General features: G+C 39.5%; 1 protein-coding gene across 3 annotated transcripts; it reads right to left on the reverse strand.

The window, feature by feature from the left end:
• LOC104120087 (WAT1-related protein At4g19185-like) lies at positions 1-11,212 on the reverse strand. Of its 3 annotated transcripts, none has more exons than XM_009631773.4 (7): positions 10,516-11,210; positions 4,754-4,816; positions 4,516-4,632; positions 2,948-3,233; positions 1,900-2,055; positions 724-875; positions 1-416 (listed from the first exon to the last, which is right to left on the reverse strand). In XM_009631773.4, the coding sequence occupies exons 1-7, from the start codon at positions 10,722-10,724 to the stop codon at positions 233-235; spliced, it is 1,167 nt and encodes a 388-aa protein (XP_009630068.1). In that variant the 5' UTR covers positions 10,725-11,210; the 3' UTR covers positions 1-232. The 3 variants fall into 3 exon arrangements, with proteins under 3 accessions (XP_009630068.1, XP_009630070.1, XP_009630069.1); XM_009631774.4 differs by lacking the exon at positions 1-416 and adding an exon at positions 429-654 and having other exon boundaries at positions 10,516-11,212; XM_009631775.4 differs by lacking the exons at positions 4,516-4,632; positions 4,754-4,816 and having other exon boundaries at positions 10,516-11,211.
• Between the last annotated feature and the right edge of the window lie 10,145 nt (positions 11,213-21,357).

Raw genomic sequence — 21,357 nt, forward strand, 5'->3', positions numbered from 1 at the left:
TAGAAAGTAAAAATAAACTAAAATTGTTGGCAAAGAAATACGACTGAAAGCTGAAAAGAAAGTTTCTGCAGATTTTTTTACTTCTGCAGGAAGAGTTTTTTGTGGAAAATTAAAGAAAAAAACTTGATAAAACTGCACTACATATTATCATTTCTTTTAGCAGTGAACTGCACTACATATTATCATGAAGGAGATAAAGAAAAGGACATACAAATGATATCTGTAGCACTATCTAATCAGTGATCTTTGATATTGAGGAAGAAGGAACAGAGAAAATGTGTCCTATCTGATATGGGATTAGAGGATCCGTCATCCGAGGAGTGTGAGGAACAGTTCCCATGGATGCCTGCTTCTCTCTGTAAGATGCCCAAGTTACTAAATAAAGCCCAGCTATAATGAGAAGCCCTCCTAAAATGCTGCAATCACAAAGCGCTGGGATATCTTAGACTTGAGGCTAACGACGAACAACTAGAAATGGACTATAAGGAAAAGATCATATGAGCGGCACAAATGTTCAGCAAGTGGAATATTGCATAGTTTCACAAGAAACAATCTCCAAGAGAAAGCAAGTCAATAAAGGAAACATGGCAATTTTCCAGCGGGAGAATTTCGCATCACCCTCACACCATTTTGGTCCTCATTGTGCCAAAACGACTATAAAACAAAGAAATGAGAACATAAGACAGATATAAAAGTGGATTTTAAATATATTAGAGCACTAACCTTCCCAGATAAATAGGGCTCCCGAGAAAAATGCTAGATAGAATTGCTGAAGCAGCAGGTTGAAGCGGATTGTATAAAGCAACTAAAGCAGGGCCAAGAATCTTATTGCACCATGTCATAAGTCCATAGTTCAGGGCTGATGCAACAATCCCCTGAAAAACACTAACCATTGTGAAGAAACTCTTTTCATTTCACCCAACTAAAAACATTGTCCGTCTACATACTAACCATATGGTATGAGATGTTATAGACAGATGAATGAGAATCCACTATGCAACATTAAAAACTATCTTTAACAAATGCTGCATTGACGATTGCAAATTGAAAGAGCAACACAGGGGAAGGAAGTATGAAGAGCATTGATGTGTCAATTGTTTAGGTGCATGCTACATCATCTTGGTACTGGTAATCGCCTAGAACCGGTGTTTTTAGAATTAGAAGTGAAACAAAGCAAATAAGCAACAAGGTCCATGGGGCTTGAAGCAAAAAGTGAGAAGTGAAGCGCATAATCTACGAGAAATTTAAAAATATCAAACATCTATGAATTTAATACAGTAAAAATAAAATTGCAATTAAAATATCAAATTTAGTATCCAACATACAATAATCCTGATATTAATCTAAGGACTCAAAGTTGAGATTCAAATAAGGGACTAATCCTTGTTGGAGTTCTTTGTGCACCATTATTTGAAGCACAAATTTCTCTAAAGCGCATGGCTTCACCCCTGAAGCTAACACTCCTCGTTTCGCGTCACTCATCGCTTTAAGCAACAAAGTGATGACTTACACTGATACTGGCTAGAATACCTCAAGGCGCCCCATTTTACTGTGAATGTGAAAGGAAGATCAACGAAGTGGGTTGAGAACCTTGAGGTCTCAAGTTCAAATCCCAACGGAGGCAAAAAACACTAGGTAATTTCTTCCCATCTAGTTGGGCAGAGTTACCTAGTACCTGTTGCTGGTAGGAGGTAGCAGGTATCCCGTGGAATTAGTCGAGGTGCATACAAGCTGGTCCGGACACCACAGTTATCGAAAAAATATGCTCATAATAAGAAGTTTCATTTAAACAGAAAGTGTATAGAAGGGTCTTCCATACTCCCATAATTAGCATATTTCAAACCTTATAACAATAAGCACTCAAGTCAGACATGAAGAGGATACTAAAGAGAATCTTACAGCATAGCACACAGCGAAAACTTCAGATTTTGTCAAATACCAGTCTGTTGATCCATTGGTCATAAAGAATGATGTCCCTATCATCAATAGAACGCCAAAAAAGTATGAATATGCTGTCAATGATAAGCCTGCAGGGTATTTTGCCAAAAGTGGAGCCTGCAAAAATTTCATAAGCCACTCAACTCTGCATGCATTTCATAACAATACAAACACATACACTGACAAACTCAAAGGATTTTCCAGAACGGTTCAAGCTAGCCCAAGATCTAAAGCGTCAATGATATCTACGAAGGAACTGTATGTACCAATCCTGACTGGAGGCCATGCTACAAACAAAATCAGATTGTTTCTATGGATTATTTAACAAAAGTAATTAGTATTTTTTTTTTTTTTGGGACTATTGTGTGGATTATGTTACAAAAATAATCAGTCTTTTCAAAAATTGATTCTGTTAACTGAAATTGGTATCTGGTTATTGTTCAATAAAGTCATCTTTCTAAATCAATTATAAAAGGTGTCCAACATAAGGCAGACATGTCCAACATAAGCCAGATGGATGCAAATTAATCTACTTCAGATGAATAGCAATTGATAGATAAAAGTTCACAAGAGCAGAAAACAACTACGAGAAAAAATATCATGAAACTGAAAGTGATAACTTTTAACATGGAAATGGTAAAGTGATAACTTTTACGTAGCAATATTTTTCTTTTCAAAGATTGTACATTAAACTTTTTTATCAGGCTTTAATCAATTGTAAACATTCACCAATTTAAAAAAATTCAAAGACCCCCTGCAAATGCTAGTGCATCACAGGCCACTCAACCAAAGCATGCCAAAATCACCTTCATTAGCATGTTATTAGAGGAGGTCCATCGTGAAAGATCATATATACAATGGAAGATCGGGGGTAAACTTTTTCAACCGATGCCTAGACACATATTTTATATATGCGCATAGCCTTTCAGTTTAATCTTTGGGAACGGCCTCTGCTATTTATTCCAATCAAGTAGATCTGAATTAGCAATTGAAATGATTATCTAGTTACCTGAATAGCTAAGTATGCCGCCATGCACATACAGTTTCCTATTAAGCATAAGACGCCAAGGTGCCAATTATCAAATCCCGGCTCCAGAAAACTAGACATTAGCCATCCAGCAGGCTCGGGTTGACCCTTAGCACTTATCTCAATGTGGGCTGTGAAGTCTGATGTGCCATCTCCAAACACCACTGGACCACGGAATACAGCCATTAAAATAGCGCCCGACACACAAACAATGGTACCTCCAACCTTTCCCTGACCTTCCACAGTAAGAAGCTTCACTGTTTCTGTACTGCATAAATAACACATACAAATAATGTTGAGCAGGTCAACAGCTGCAACAGATAAGTTATGTGACAACACCAGAAATGCACAAATTGAAGACAAATAACAGGTAAAGAAAGGAAGCCATTATATGGACAAGAAACCAAGACTAGAAAAGGAACGAACCCACTACCACTAGCCAGGGCTTGTGGCTTCCATTTGGGAACTTGCTGTTTTAGATGATAGAAAGATCAATGTTCTAAGTAAATAGCACCAACAGAAATACAGAAGGTTACCTCATTAGCACTCTCCTTTGACATACGAAATGTAAAAGCCACTGATGCATATTTGTTCTTCTCATAGTACCGCTAAATGATAAGTAGTTGTATATTTAAGTTTCTTTGAGGAGAACGTAATTAATTTATACAGAGCTAGCTTCCTTGTTTTTAAAGAAGCTAAGGCAGTAGGGTTCAGCAGTCCCTTCAACAAAACTATCTAGACCATTCCCTATCTGAGATTCTGAAGTCTAACATCCAATCGTCACTAAACATTTATACATAATCAAAATGTTCCTGAACTATAAGACGTTTAACTTCACTGCCGTATATTTGTGATATAATCAAGCAATGAATGGAGCACAACGATATCGTTTTGGGGCTATGACTTTGCTGACCACTACTCCAATGGAGCTTGCTTGAGGATTCAATCCTCTTTAGTAAATTAGATGCTTTCTTTGATTCCATAATTGAATGTATTTGGTTCCTTTTACCATATGGCATATTAAAATCAAGTTTGTCTCTAATTCAAATCTTCTTCTACTCCTATCTATTTTTATCTTGTGTCTGTGTTTGCTTCAAGCTATCACTTCTCTATGTCTCATCTATATAGTGCCATTTTTTATCCTCTCGGCAGGAGTGTTTCTGCAATTTAATTTCTTAGAAGGTCCAACTCTCCAAGATAGTGACTGAGATTTATCTCGGTGTTGTATGTATCAATTTGGAGGATAAAGATTCTCGAATTGACTGTAATTATTCTCATTCTATGCACAAAAATAAAGTACTTGTGAATTGTGATTGCTCCAAGCCTCCAATTTAAAGCAACAAAACAATTTTCGTATTAAGAATACAACATTTGATACTTGATAGCACTATGATCTTTCACAACTCACAAAGTTAAGCAGCACAACATAACTTATCAAAAAAAGTTTAAACAACGCAAGATTCACTCAACACCCAGGACATGCAAGAATTGTGAGTGATGGAAACAAAGAAACAAAATAGAGAGATGAAGGAAGGTTGATGTTTACTGACCCCATGAGCACAGCAAATATGAAAGTAAAGACTGGTATTGCAGGTTGCAAAGCAGCAGCATAAGTCGGATTCGTGTAGCCAAGACCAATAAGGAACAAAAGTTGGTTACCAAAAATACTGTCTCAGTGCCAAAAGAGAAAAAAGGCATTTTCAGGAATAGGCTTTAATTGAGTGTAACAAAACTAAGGAAATTAACAAAACAAATCCAAATATACACGCTTAGCACATCAAAACTTACCCAGTTAAACCTAGAATGAAGAATGACAGTAGAAGCCGTTTATTCAGAGGAGGCCTCGACCTCCTATACATAGAGAAACATAACACGTAAATTTGTTAGTGATGCTATTATAATTGCAAATATCATAACTAACCTTTCGAAAGAGCTTATACAAAAGAATATGTGTGTGTGTGTGCCTATGTAGATAAAACAAAGGATATCTGATGAAAGAATGAGAGGGAAAATTTGTTATGTTTGTCGAGCGAACTGCCATACAGTGATGTAGTAACAGACTGAAAACATACAACATACTATAAGCAGCAAGACCCTCAGTTTGAACTACTATACCCACTTGTCAATAGTAATGCTCTCTTTTTTTTGGACCAACCCAACCCACACATCATCATTAGAAAGCTAGACCTCCGATTCTAATGGTATCTAATTAGCCTAACTATTAGTCTATTACGAGGTTTCACACTCAAATCTCCAATTGGAGAACAGCAAAAAAAAAAAATTCATTTTTGGTCTTTGCTTCAATTCTTATGGACTTAACAAGTAGTTAATAAAACAAATATTTCAATCAACCACCTACTCATAAAACAATTGGGGCCGTCTATATGAACCCTCTCTGTCCATTTCACTCTATTCAAGCCCATTTCCTTCCAATACTGGAAAACAATTTGATTCTTCAAAAAGGAAATAAGGATTCTCTAAAACTAAAGGTTCTCTAAATGTCCTATTTATTCCTATATTGACAGTAACATAAAATAATTAACAAACTAAAAGAATTCTTGGCAAACATTAGACTTAATGTACGTGTAACAACAATAACTAAGCCTTGATTTCAAATAGTTGGTTTCACCTATATGGACTCTATACTTTCATTATGTTCTATTCTTAGTAAAACACCATTGATTCCACGAAAATGCAAATTCTTTGCGGTAATTTCTTGTGTTTTAGGTCCACATTGTCCCATTTTAGAACATTCAATTATTATAGCGTGAGTGTTGCACCTACTAGTATGTTTCGAGGTATATGGTCAAGAAAACCTTCTCTCAAGATGCAGCTACTTTCAAACTTTGTCTAATGTGGTCATTTCTAATCTTGTCCAATTTATATGACCAAACCTCCATCTCAACATCTACATATCTACGACATAAATCATGGATATGTTAGGCCTTAGAGATTCAAACTTGCATTTTACATTGTTCAGCCCCTTGCTATCGCATAACACTCTTTTAACACTCCTCCATTTCCACCCTCGTACTTCAATTTTATGCATCACATCTTCATCTATCATGTCATTCTCTTGAGAAACTAAACCTTCTTATATAAATTGTCTGCATTCAGACACCCTAATGCCATCAAATCTTACTTCACTTCATTCTTCCCAAAGTGTTAAATTTACAGTCATATTATGTCTTACTGTTACTAAATCCTAAAACTCGTATTCCCTAGAGTGCTTCTCCTTGACTTAATAACTTTTGGTTGACTCGTATTAAGTTCGTCAATTAACAATATATCATTTGCAGATAGTACGTATCATGAAACTTCATCTTGTATATAATTGGTAACTCAACTGGGTTAGCAAGTAGGACACATCAAGGCAAATCCCCGATGTAACCCATAGTTATGGCCTTATAGGAAGAGTTATTATTATCCCCTACTATTTACGAGTATCCACCAAGGATGTTCTTTTAACAAAGTAAAGGGAACCCACTAAGGACTTTTTTAGTAATCTATCATATATTTTCTCTAGGTCAATAAATGTCATGAGGAGATCCTTCTTCCTCTCCCTATACTTCATTCATCTCTTCAAGAAAGATATAGTTTCTATTAATTAGATCCAACAAGCATAAATTCAACTGGTTCTGTGTAACTGTTATATAGTCATTAAGTCTATGATCTATCATCTTTTTCCGATGTTCCATTGCATTACTCATAAGTTTATTACCATGATACTTCGAACAACTTTGAATATAATCTATGTGTGTATATGTATGTGCTTGTGTCTGTGTGTATATGTGTATGTGTGTGCATATATATGTGTGTGTATACACACATATTGGAGCTAAGGTAGTCTTTCACAGTGCATCAATCCTTCATAATTCATATAATGTTGAATAGTTTGATCAGTCATATTGCTCCAACCCCTTCAATGTTCCAAACCTCTATAAGGCAGTGTTATCAAAGGCGCGCTTAAGCCCTGAAGTGAGGCCCAAAACATGTTGAGTGCTTCGCCTCGCTTAGTGGGTACTTCAACATTTTCATCAAGGCTCTAAGAAATACGTTTCCTTGCCAATGAGCATAATCCTTAAGAGACGATCCTAAACAATTGATATATCACTTTATTGTAAATTTTCTTCAATTTCTTTCTCCATATATTTGGTATTCATGGTTATAGATATTAGTCTTGGAAGACACGTACATATTTGTAGTTTTTCTCCATTTGCGCCTTTGTTATTAAAACCCATGCTTTATTTGTGCTTTGCGCTTAAAGCTCCAACAGACCTTAGAGATTTTTTGCGCTTTTCGCCTTTGATAACACTGCTATAAGGATACAATATGTACCACAGAATTTTCTAACCCTTGCGATTTGTATTGAGCAATTGATCAAGTAGCCCCTCCATCCATTTTTATCTCACTATCTCCTTTCAAACTTATTTGGAATCGTGCTTAATTGTATATAGGGTGAAAAGTAGCATGGAAGGGCAGAAAACAAATTAACAATAACCACTTTAGCCAAGGTTGACTAACCAAACTTCAACAACAAAAAAATAGTTGTTTTTCCAATAATAAAAATTAGCTCTTACCACAAATCTTCAAGATACAATGTGACATTATTTTGGGTGGAACTTGCAGGGGGCAATTCACAACTATCTCATAAACACACAATAGTCGATATTGCAGCATCAAGTAGTTTCATTAGGTCCAGACTAACCTACTCTTTTTATAAGGTAAATTTTATTAACAGTGAAAAAATCTCCAATATTACAAGCAGTATATCAAAAGGTAGAGAACCTACAAAAGAATATGATTCTCCATAAAAAGTCACAAATAGCTTGTTTGGTCAAACTTCTGGGAAGCCAAAAGTGCTTCTTTGAATTAAAAAAATGTTTATTTTAGAGAGTTGATGTGTTTGACCAAGCTTTTAGGAAAAAGTTAAGTGTTTTTGAGTAATACCAGAAGTTGTTTTTCATAAACTAAAAAAAGTACTCCCTCCGTTCCAATTTATGTGAACTTGTTTGACTGGGCACGGAATTTAAGAAAAAATGAAGACTTTTGGAATTTGTGGTCCTAAACAAGTCAAAAAGGGGCCCACAGTATTTGTGTGGTTATAAAAGCTTCTCATTAAGGGTACAATTGTAAGTTTAAGCTAAATTATTACCAAATTTAGAAAGTGGTCATTCTTTTTGGAAACAGACCAAAAAGGAAATAGGTTCACATAAACTGGAACAGAGGAAGTAATTTTTTCCCATAAGTACTTTTGGAACCTTGGCCAAGCACAAGTTGCTGCTCTACTATTTGCAAAAAGTGATTTTCAAAATGATTAGCTAAACACAAACTACTACTCTCCAAAAATACTTTTCCTAAAAATAATTCTGACAAAAAAACACTTTTCAAAATAAGCAAATTTTGAGAGCTTGGCCAAACAGGCTATAAGTCTTTTATAAAAACTAAAACTTCATGGCTACATTTTTTTTTAAAAAACTAGGGATAGTAATAGTAGAAGGGTTTTCCTCTAATATACAAGATTATTTCCTCACCCCTCGAAAGCTCTGATATTTCTTTCCTTGCATGGATCCACATGAGTGCTAATGGAGCCACATCCAATGCCCAGCATCTTCTCCTTCCTATAAAGGAGTAGTTGAATAATGCCTCTTTCACTATGTCTGTCATTGTCCATTGTCCACTGTAGTCCGAACCATTTCAAAATATCCCACTATAAGAGAGTTGCTACCTTGCATTGCAAGAGTTGGTGATCCATGTCGCTGCCCCAACTTTAGCACATAAAACAGGAGTTAACGGATTACTTAAATTGTCAGCTCATAAGATCACTCCCCTTGATACCAGCTATGTAAAGAAGCGTATTTTCCTTAGCGCCCTAGGAATTCAAGTCGATAAGTGGGGGAAGCCCGAGTATTTTCTTACCAAATGGTAGTAAGACTTAATCATGAACAATCCATCTCTCCCCTCTCCCACTTCTGTATATTTTAGCCAGTAAGTCGTGTTGTGCTTGTAGACCATTTCAAGAATACATGAAATTCAGCAACCTCCCAATCCTAGGTTCCTTTTAAACATTAGGTTCCAGTGAATTACCATTTACTCCTCTCTTAGGATTTGTCGTACTACTATCTCCTTTTGCGTTTTCTGTCGTCCTACCTATGATCTCAAAAACTGAATCTGTTTCCATACTTAATCTTGAAATGGTACGTTGACATTGAACTCCTCCAACTCCTTCATAGTATTGCTTCAACGTTCGCACTTAAAATGGAATTGTAATGTTTTTAGTCCACCAACCCTCTTCCTCGATCCCATATCTTTTATTGCCTCCCTCCAGAAAGGTGTACTCCTTAATCCTGAACCTCCATATCCACTTTCCTCATAAAGCATGGTGGAAACAAGGCAAACTTTCACCCCAAGGCCTCCCCACCTCTTTGGGGGCGTGATGATCTCCCAACTTACTAAATGGAACTTCCTATCTCCATTTGTTGAGTCCCATATGAACTTCCAATGGAGTCTTTACAATTATCCGGTAAGCTAGCTGAGTGCCCAGTGGTATTGAAAGAGTATGTGAGAGTGCTAAAAATGTGCTTTTAGTTAACACTTCCTTCCACCTTTTGAAAAGTATTTGTTCTACCAACCAGCTACTTTCCATGATCACAGGGTTCCATGTTGTTTGGTCTTTATTGGAAGCACCCAACGATAAGCCAAGGTAAACTACTTCCACATTGAATTCCAAAAAAGAAGTCAATGAAGACTTGGCAAATTGATTCTGATGGTGGTGCTGAGACAGGTTCGAATGTCATGAAAGTACGGGTTTGTGTTAATGTCGGTATTCTCCCCACCAGTGTATGCTAGAGGGTGCCTATTTCCTGTTGTTTGACCACAAAAAAAAGACAAAAAAAAAAAAAAAATCCTACACATAGTGGAGCAATTACGTTATCACTATCGAATATTTTCTGAGTTGTGTTGGGTAAGCTAATATTTTCTTTTGGCTATCTACGCGTTTGGTAAACGTTAGTTTAATCAAGATTTTACTACTTTATCCTTGATATTCTTTTTAATTCTCAAAATACCTAAAACAAAATCCCTAACGGCCTCCCCAATCCATATACATCATTCCTCTTTTTCACAAAGATCTACTAAATTAATAATTTTTTTGAGACATTGAAGGTTGTTTGAGCCATTCTAACAAAAGAATAGCTTATCAACACCTTTTTTACCAAACATATCAATTGTTTGTTATCAGTTTCGGTATTCTATCCAAATACGCAACTGCTTATTTATAAAATCAGTTGCAATATTTAAAAGTGCTTATCAACATTTAATCAGCTATTTACAACAAGCTAACCCAAACGGGCTTGAGCCAGTAATTTGCTCACAAATCACAAAAATTCATGCTTTATATTTACATCAGTGCAATTTTTTATCTACAAAGAGGCTGAATATAACTAGATCTATGCTTACTGTTTGCAAACAAGAGAGACTACACTACTTGGATTGCAGAATTAAGAGAAACAATGAAAAGGGATATAGGGAAAGAGATAAGAGGAACTAACTTTTCGCGGAAATAGGCAAATGGGGCAAGAATAGAAATAGCAAGAAGGTCCCGATACAAACAGAAGACAATTTCATTCATGCCCACATTTAGAGCCACCTTTGTAATCACATGGTACCCAGCATTGAACAGTTGTACCATTGCCATTGTACCATGGGCTTTCCATATCTCACCCCCATTTCCTACTGCAACTGCTGCCATTTTGTTCATCTCATCCACTCCACACCCACCCACCCCCTATATATTTAGTCACCAAAGCGTAATACTGGGTAGGTGGTGATGGGGTAGGTGTATCTTAAGACTTAACTATAAAGACTAAAAGAAAACGGCAATAGGACAAAAGGAGAGGACTTGTTGCAGGAACCTCACGTTGTTCTACTGAGTTTGTCTTATGGGTTTTTTTTGTCACAAAACACTAAGGAAGCTTTAGGATAAAATTTTTGTAATATCTTTCAACCAATTTGAGGTTTAAGCTCTCTCACATAAACAGATGTGTGTGTTTTCTCCTTGTGTGTCACTTGTCTGGCATGTGTCCAGAACTATAGGGAATAAGGCATAATTTTCTTCTATTTCCTTTTTGTTGGGACAACAAGTAATACAAACCACGGCTCGGGTGTTTCATATTGAAAAATCACACCAAATAGAAAATCGAACCAAACTTATTTGATAAATCAAATTTTCTTTTGGTTTTATATGATTTTGGTATTAAATGTGAAAGGATAAATTCAATTTTATCCCTGAACTACTCAATATGATCCATATATGTACTCCATTAATAGTCGGAGTCAATCATGCCTTTGTCATTACAAAAGTGCATTACATTTGCCCTTATTGAAATAGTACAATTTGCTGTCAGGTGTCCAAATTTAATAATGGAAAAATGGTCAAATTTACCCATAAACTATGTGAAATGGTCTATATATGTCGTGCCTTAGTCCATGCCCGAAACCCACAAAATTTTCATGCTTTATATGTACATCAAACAATTCAATTATCTACCTACATAGAATCTTTGGCGAGTTCTTCTCATTTGTACGTCTTATTAATAGAGTTATTCGGTATTTGTACGGATAGTACCTGTGCGGAATGACTGTGATGACCCGATAGGTCATTTATAGTTTTACCCTATATTTTTGTGTTCCGAGATCTTGAATAGCTCTGTTTAGCCTTCCTCGATTTGCATGTGCAGTCCGTGACTTTTTTTCCGGAAAGTTTTTTATGAGAAAATTGATGAAAATGTAAAATCGTTCTTTAAAACTCATTTGAGTTAACTACGGTCAACGTTTTTGTAAACGGACCCGGATCATTATTTTTGACGGTCCCGATAGGTCTGTATCATGATTTGGGACTTGGGCGTATGCTCAGAATCGAATTCAGAAGTCCCTAACTTGATTTAACGTAATTTGTTAAAAACTAGCAATTTAAAGGTTTAAAGAAGTCATAAGTTTGACCGTACGTTAACTTTGTTGCTAGCGGTTTCGGATTTCGGTTCTGGAACTTGGTATAGGTTCTTTTCAATAATTATGACTTTGTCTATAAAATTTGGTGCAAAACGGAGTTGATTTGACGTGATTCGGACGTCTAGTTGTAAAATTTCATGTTCTTGAGTTTTTTTGAAACTTTCAATTATTTTGGTGCCTGATTCGTGGTTCTGGGTGTTATTTTGCTATTTTGATCAAGCAAGCAAGTCTGTATGATGTTATTACACTTGTGCGCATGTTTGGTTTGGAGCTCGAGGGGCTCGAGTGAGTTCCGGATAGGCTACGGGTGATTTTTGGACTTAGGCCATTGTTGGTTTCTCACTATTGTTGGCACATGGTACTTTGTGCTTCGTGATCACGAAGGGAAAACTGGGGCTGGGGTGGTTTTCTTCATCGCGAACGCGATAGCTGAGTCATGAACGCGGAGCATTGGGGGATTTACCCTTCAGGAATGCGACCAGCCTCTCGCGAACGCGTAGGGTTATGGGCCTAGGAAGGGCGCATCGCTATTACTCTACGCGAACGCGAGGCCTAGATCGCAAATGCGAAGGCCTGGGGGAGAAGCATTCACGAACGCTGAGGAACCTCGCCAACGCGTAGGCCGTTCTGGCTGTTGTGCTTCGCGAACGCGTCAGGCCCTTCGCTAATGTGAAAAAGGCCTGACGCCCAGTCAATTAAATATCCCAAAGACGGGATTTCATCCATTTTTCACCATCTTCTCATTAGAGCTCGGCCTAGAGGCGATTTTGAAGGGAAATTTCATCACCATTTCTTAGGTTAGTGTATTTTAACTTGTTTTCTTCTATTTCCATCAACACTAATTGATTTCTAACCTTAATCTATGCTCTTTCATGGTAGAAAATTAGGAATTTGGGTAGAATTGATGGTTTTTGTAAAATTGTTATTTAGACCTCAAATTGAGGTCGGATTTCGAAACTAATCACATAATCTAGCTCCGGGGTGAATGGGTAATCGGATTTTGGTCTGAATCTCGGGTTTTGACCAAGCATGCCTAGGGTTGACTTTTGTGAACTTTTTTGGGAAAAGTGTAAAGATCTTAACTTTATGTATTGTAATTTATTTTTCTAGCATTGGTTGATGTTATTGAGTCGATTTTGGTAAGATTCGATTGTTTTGGAGGAGGATTTTATAGGAAAGGCCCAGTTTGAGCTTTGATTTGCTTGCGGAGCGAGGTAAGTGTTGGTCTAATCTTGATTTGAGGGAATAGGAACCCTTGATCTTGTGTTATATGAATTACATGTGTAACGGCGTATATGCGAGGTGATGAGTGTATATATGTCGTCAAAATAATTATTTCCATGCTTTCCCGTATTTCGTTAATTATTTTATTCCATGTTTAAATTGTTACATGCTTTAATTGCTTCCTATGTCTTAACTTACTACTTGTCACTGATTATTCTCGTATTAAAATATTTATTTCTTCCATGCTTCCATGACTAATTGCTACTTGTCTTAATTGTCTTACTTGTATACTTTAATTGTCATATATATGGCTTGTCTTGTTGCTTTGTATTAATTATAGCATTTCTTGATTTGGTACGAGGTTCCTTAATGGCTTTGCTTTCATATTCTTTAGTCGTAGAGATTCTTGTGAATTGAGTTGTTGAATTGATTACATTTGTTGATTTTGTTTATGGATCGGGTTGCACACCACAATGGATGGAATAAAGGAGGATTGATATTGATATGGTGGGATCGGGTTGCACGCCGCAACGGATTTTATATGTGATTTTGATATGGTGAAATAATGGAGGATTATGATATTGATTCTGATTATATGGTGGGATCGGATTGCACGCCACAACGGATTTTACATGTTATTCTTGATATTGATATGGAGAAATAAGGGAGGATTGTGTTTGTACGGTGGGACCGAGTTACGCACCGCAACAGATTTGTATTTTGTTTTCATTGTTGCATTGTGTTAACTTTCAGTATTTTCATACGAGATTCTGAGGATTGATGTTTCTGGTTTTACTAATTTTGAGGATTGAGTTTATTTTCATAAGTTAACTACCTTACTTTGCATGTGTTCCTGTAAGTGACCTGCCTTAGCCTTGTTACTATTTCGTCGAGGTTAGGCTCGACACTTACAGAGTATATGGGGTCGGTTGTACTCATACTACACTCTGCACTTCTTGTGCAGATTTTGGAGTCGTTCTTAGTGGTGGTCAGTAGGTTGCTCAAATTGATTGCGTGACGGAGACTTGAGTTACAGCTGCTCAGCGTTCACAACCTTGAAGTCCCCTTCTACCTTATTCTAGCTTTTTATATCATTTCAGACAGTTATATTTTTAATTCAGACCATTATTTATATTATTCTAGTCGCTCGTGTACTTGTGACAACAGTTATGGGATTGTATCTAGATATTGCTGTTATTATGGGTTTTCTCGCTCTATTTCAATTTTATTTCAGTTTACTCGGTATCAGTTAACTTGAATTGTTAAAAATGGCTAAAAATTATTCTAACGTTGGCTTGCCTAGCAAGTGAAATGTCAAGCGCCATCACGGTCCCGAGGGTGGAAATTTCGTGTCGTGACAAGTTGGTATTATAGCACTAATTGCCTAGGTCTCACGAGTCACGAGCAAGCTTAGTAGAGTCTGGAGGATCGGTACGGAAATGTCTGTACTTATCTTGTAGAGGCTATGGAGTTTAGGAAAAAATTCACTTCTTTGTTTCTCTATCATGCGATTTTATTCTATCATTGATGATTGAACTATTCTATTCTTGTTCTCTCGCAGATGGCGAGAATACGCACTGCATCTATAGCTGGATAAGAGCTGAAACCCCTTGTGGCAGCTACTACCGTAGAGGTCGAGGTCGAGGCAGAGGCAGATCTCAGCCTAGAGCTCGATCAGCAGCACCCGCAGTGGAGCCTCTGATTGATCACAAGGAGGAGGTTCCAGCTCAGGTCCCGGAGGGATTCATAGCCACTCCAATTCTTCAGGACTCTCTAATTCGTTTGGTGGGCCTTATGGAGAGTGTGGCCCAGACCAGTACATTCCCAGTGGCACCAGCCGTCTCTCGGGCTGGGGGAGGAGCATAGACTCCCGCTACTCACATTCCGGAGCAGGCGACTCCCCAATATCAAACTCCAACAGCCCCGCCAGTTGGGGTGGTTCAGTCGGTTGTTGCAGCACAGGCCGGTGATAGGCTCGCTATGTCTTCTGAGGCTTTGTTGAGGTTGGATAAGTTTATCAAGCTCTTTCATGTTCATTTCAATGTGCACCTTCTGAGGACCCAAAGGATTATCTAGACCGCTTCCACTAGGTGCTGTAGAACATGGGTATAGTTAAGACCAATAGGGTCGATTTCGCAGTGTGTTCAGATGATTGGTTCCGCCAAGAGGTGGTGGAGAGATTATATGTTGACTAGACCAGATGGTTCGCCTGCACTTACCTGGGATCAGTTTTCACAGCTATTTCTAGAGAAGTTCATTCATGTCACTCTGAGAGAGGATTATCGCAGGCAGTTTGAGCATCTACAGCAGCGTAGTATGACTATTACCTAGTACGAGACTCAATTTGTGGACCTAGCTCGCTATGCCATTATCTTGCTTTCTACTGAGAGGGAGAGAGTGAGAAGATTCATTAATGGGCTCACTTTCACTATCAGGCTATAGATGGCCAAGGAGACTGGAGATGATATTACTTTTTAGAGGGCCGTAGATATTGCCAGACGGATCGAGATGGTTCGTGCTCTGGAGAGGGGGCCGGTATCTGATAAGATGTCTCGTCATTCCGGTAGTTTCGGTGGTGCCTCATCTGGAGGCAGGGGTACTTTTGGTAGGGGCCATCCTCCTAGGCCATTTTAGTCAGTGCTTCAGGCATCTCACAGTGCTTCAGGGAGTCGTGGCCCTTATGTGCCTCATTCCGGGGAGCCAGCCTACCGTGCACCATCAGCTCCTATCAGTGCGCCTCCGATTCAAAGTTATCACTACGGTTATCCGGCCCATTCGGATCAGCTTCAGCTTCAGCATCTACAGCAGCAGGATGAGTTTTTTGAGTGTGGAGGTACTGGTCACATCAGGAGGTTCTGTCCGAGATTGTTGTCCGGTGTCCGAGATTGGCTGGTAGAGTTCTTGTGCTATGGTTCGGGCACCGGTTGCTCCTCTGCCCGCTCAGCCAGCTAGAGGTAGGGGTCAAGCAGCCAGGGTGGAGGTCAGGCTGTTAGAGGTAGAGGCCAGCCAACTAAAGGTCGTCCCAGAGACGTAGTTCAGAGTTGTGGGGCTTAGCCCCGATGTTATGCTTTCCCAACTAGGCCTGAGGCCGAGTCATCTGATGTCGTTATCACAGGTATTATTCCAGTTTTCCATAGAGATGCTTCAGTGCTATTTGATTTGGGCTCTACTTATTCCTACGTGTCATCCTATTTTGCTTTATATCTGGTTGTGCCTCATGATTCTTTGAGTGCTCTTGTGTATGTGTCCACACCTGTAGGAGATTCTATTATTGTAGATCGCATCTATCACTCGTGTGTGATTACTATTAGGAGTCTTGAGACTAGCGTAGATCTCCTACTTCTTGATATGGTAGACTTCGATGTTATCTTGGGTATGGATTGGTTGTCACCTTATCATGCTATATTGGACTGTCATGCCAAGACGGTGACCTTAGCCATGCCGGGGTTGCCTTGATTAGAGTGGAGAGGGACTCCTGACCATTCTACCAGTAGGGTTATTTCCTATGTGAAGGCTCGACATATGGTCGAGAAGGGATGTCTAGCATATTTGGCCTATGTTCGTGATTTGAGTGCGGAGGTTCCTTCCATGGATTCAGTACCAGTTGTGCGTGAGTTTCCATAGGTGTTTCCTAAAGATCTGTCGGGGATGTCACCCGACAGAGATATTAACTTCCGTATTAATTTGGCTCTGGGCACTCAGCCCATTTCTATTCCACCATACCATATGGCCCCACCAAAGTTGAAGGAACTGAATGAGCAGTTGCAAGACTTGCTTGATTAGGGATTCATTAGACCTAGTATCTCGCCCTGGGTGCGCCCGTGCTGTTCGTGAAGAAGAAAGATGGGTCGATGAGCATGTGTATAGATTATCGGCAGTTGAACAAGGTCACTATCAAGAACAAGTATCTGTTGCCGAGGATTGATAACTTATTTGATCAGTTTCAGGGTGCCAAGGTATTTTCGAAGATTGATTTGAGGTCTAGCTACCATCAGTTGAACATTCGGGCATCTGATGTCCCTAAGACAGCTTTTCGGACTCAGTGTGGGCATTATGAGTTCCTAGTGATGTCATTTGGGTTGACAAATGCCCCTGCAACATTTATGGATTTGATGAACCTGGTGTTCAAGCCCTATTTGGATTCTTTTGTGATTATATTCATTGATGATATCTTGATCTACTCCCATAGTCGAGAGGAGCATGAGCAGCATCTTCGAATTGTACTTCAGACTTTGAGAGATAGCCAGTTATACGCCAAGTTTTCAAAGTGTGAGTTTTGGTTAGACTCAATCGCCTTTTTGGGGCATGTTGTATCGGCAGAGGGCATAAAGGTGGATCCTAAGAAGATTGAGGCAGTCGAGAACTATCCTAGACCTATTTCAGCTACAGAGATCTAGAGTTTCCTAGGTTTTGCGATCGTCGGTTCGTGGAGTGGTTTTCATCCATAGCAGCCCAATTAACTAGATTGACCCAGAAAGGTGCCCCATTCAGATGTTCGGATGAGTGTGAGTTGAGCTTTCAGAAGCTCAATACAGCTTTGACTACGACGCTAGTGTTGGTATTTCCCACAGGTTCAGGATCCTACACGGTGTATTATGATGCATCCCGTATTGGGCTAAGTGTAGTATTGATGCAGGATGGCAGGGTGATTGTATACGCATCGCGACAGTTGAAAGTTCATGAGAAGAATTACCATGTTCATGACTTAGAGTTGGCAGCCATTGTTCATGTACTGAAGATTTGGAGGCACTATCTTTACGGCGTGTCGTGTAAGGTATTCACGGATCATCGGAGTCTACAGTATTTGTTCAAGCAAAAGGATCTCAACTTAAGGCAGAGGAGGTGATTGGAGCTGTTGAAAGACTATGATATCAATATTTTGTATCATCTGGGGAAGGCCAATATGGTGGCTGATGCCTTTAGTAGAAAGGCTGTAAGCATGGGTAGCCTTGCGTATATTCCAGTTGGTAAGAGGTCGCTTGCAGCAGATGTTCAGGCTTTGGCCAATCAGTTCATGAGGTTAGATGTTTTAGAGCTCAATCGTGTCCTAACTTGCACAGTCTCTCGGTCTTCCTTGTATGAGTGCATCAGAGAGCATCAGTATGATGACCCCCATTTGCTTGTCCTTAAGGACACGGTGCGGCGCGGTGGTGCCAAGCAGGTTACTGTTGGAGATGATGGGTTTTACGGATGCAGGGTCGTATTTGCGTGCCCAATATGGATGGGCTTCAAAAGTTAATTCTTGAGGAGGCCCATAGTTCCCGATATTCTATTCATCCGGGTGTCGCCAAGATATATCAGGACTTGTGACAACATTATTGGTGGAGAAGGATGAAGATAGATATAGTTGCGTGTGTAGCTCGGCGTCTAAATTGTCACCAAGTAAAGTACGGGCATCAGAGGCCTAGTGGTTTGCTTCAGAGGCTAGAGATTCCTAAGTGGAAGTGGGAGCGTATCACTATGGATTTTATTGTTGGACTTCCACGGACTCAGAAGAAGTTCGACGCGGTATGGGTCATTGTAGACAGGTTGACCAAGTTGGCACATTTCATTCCAGTGGCAATTACCTATTCTTCAGAGGGTTAGCTAAGATCTACATCCGCGAGATCGTTCGCCTTCACGGTGTGCCTGTGTCTATCATTTCTAATCGAGGTACGCAGTTCACCTCGCACTTTTGGAGGGCCGTACAGTGTGAGTTAGGGATGCAAGTTGAGTTGAGTACAACATTTCACCCAGACGGACGGACAGTCCGAGCACACTATTCAGATATTGGAGGATATGCTTCGCGCTTGTGTTATGGATTTCGGGGGTTCTTGGGATCAGTTCTTGCCAGTTGTAGAGTTTGCCTACAATAACAACTACCAATCGAGCATTCAAATGGCTCCCTATGAGGCATTATACGGGAGGCGGTGTCGTTCGCTAGTTGGATGGTTTGAGCCCGGGGAGGCTCGGTTGTTGGGTACCGATTTGGTACAGGATGTCTTGGATAAGGTCAAGATTATTCAGGATCGACTTCGCACCGCTCAGTCTAGGCAGAAGAGTTATGCTAATCGTAAATGTTTGTGATGTTGCGTTCATGATTGGAAAGAGGGTATTGCTCCGTGTTTCACCCATGAAGGGTGTGATGAGGTTCGGAAAGAAGGGCAAATTGAGCCCTAGGTATATCGGGCCCTTTGAGATTATTGAGATAGTGGGTGAGGTAGCCTACACGCTGGCATTGCCACCTAGTTTATTAGCAGTCTATTCGATGTTCCATGTGTCCATGCTCCGAAAGTATCACGGTGATCTGTCCCATATGTTAGATTTCAGCTTAGTCCAATTGACAAGGATTTGACTTATAAGAAGGATCCACTAGCTATTCTGGCCCGACACGTCCGACAATTGAGGTCTAGGAGTTATCCTTCAGTTCGAGTGTAGTAGAGAGGTCAGCCGATCGAGGAAGCCACGTGGGAGTCCGATTCGGACATGCGGAGTAAATATCCACACCTTTTCACCAGTTCAGGTGCCTTTCTATGTCCGTTCGAGGACGAACGTTTGTTTTAGAGGCGGAGAATGTGATGACCCGATAGGTCATTTATAGTTTTACCCTTCATTTCTGTGCTCCGAGACCTCGAATAGCTTAGGTTAACCTTTCTCGATTTGCGTGTATAGCCCGTGTCCTTTTTCTGGAAAGTTTTTATGAGAAAATTGATAAAAATATAAAATCATGCTTTAAAACTCATTTGAGTTGACTATGGTCAATATTTTATGTAAACGGACCCGGATCAGTATTTTGACGGTCCTAGTGGGTCCGTATCGTAATTTAAAACTTAGGCGTATGCTCGAAATCGAATTCGGAAGTCCCTAACTTGATTTAACGTAATTTGTTAAAAACTAGCAATTTAAAGGTTTAAAGAAGTCATAAGTTTGACTATAGGTTGACTTTGGTACTACCGGATTCGGATTTCGGTTCCGGAACTTGGTATAAGTTCTTTTTAGTAATTATGACTTATGTGCAAAATTTGGTGCAAAACGGAGTTGATTTGACGTGATTTGGACGTTCGGTTGTAAAATTTCATGTTCTTGAGTTTTTTTTTTTGAAAATTTCAATTGTTTTGGTGTCCGATTCGTGGTTCTAGGTGTTATTTTGATGTTTTTATCACGCGAGCAAGTTCGTACAATGTTATTACACTTGTTTGCATATTTGGTTTGGAGCCCGAGGGGCTCGGGTGAGTTCCGGATAGGCTACGGGTGATTTTTGGACTTAGGCCATTGCTGTTTTTTCAGTGTTGTTGTCACCTGGTGCTTTGTGCTTTGCGATCGCGACGCCACTCTCGCGATCACGAAGGGGAAACTAGGGCTGTGGTGGTTTTCTTTATCGCTAACGCGATAGCTGAGTCGCGAACGCGGAGCATTGGGAGATTTACCCTTCGCGAATGCGACCAGCCTCTCGGGAACGCGTAGGGTTATGGGCCTGGGAAGGGTGCCTCATTATTACTCTACGCGAACGCGAGCCCTGGCTCGCGAATGCGTAGGCCATTCTGGCTGCAGGCCCTTCGCGAACGTGAAGAAGGCCTGACGCCCATTCAATTAAATATCCCAAAGACGGGATTTCACTCATTTTTCACTATCTTCTCATTAGAGCTCGGCCTAAAGGCGATTTTGAAGGGAAATTTCATCACCATTTTATAGGTTAGTGTACTTTAACTTATTTTCTTCCATTTCCATCAACACTCATTGATTTTTAACCTTAATCTATGCTCTTTCATGGTAGAAATTTAGGAATTTGGATAGAATTTGGGGGGGGGGGGAGAGAAGAATTGGGGGTTGTAAAATTGAGATTTAGACCTCAAATTGAGGTCGGATTTCGAAACTAATCACATAATCGGGCTCGAGGGTGAATGGATAATTGGGTTTTGGTTAGAATCTCGGGTTTTGACTAAGCGGGCCCAGGGTTGACTTTTGTTAACTTTTTGGGAAAAGTGTAAAGATATTAACTTTATGTATTGTAATTAATTTTTCTAGTATTATTTGATGTTATTGAGTCGATTTTGGTTAGATTCGATTAGTTTGGAGAAGGATTTTAGAGGAAAGACCCCGGTTGAGCTTTGATTTTCTTGTGGAGCGAGGTAGGTGTTGAGTCTAACCTTAATTTGAGGGAATAGGAGCCTTTGATCTAT

This window comes from Nicotiana tomentosiformis, chromosome 8, assembly GCF_000390325.3.
Source record: "Nicotiana tomentosiformis chromosome 8, ASM39032v3, whole genome shotgun sequence".
Lineage (NCBI taxonomy): Eukaryota > Viridiplantae > Streptophyta > Magnoliopsida > Solanales > Solanaceae > Nicotiana > Nicotiana tomentosiformis.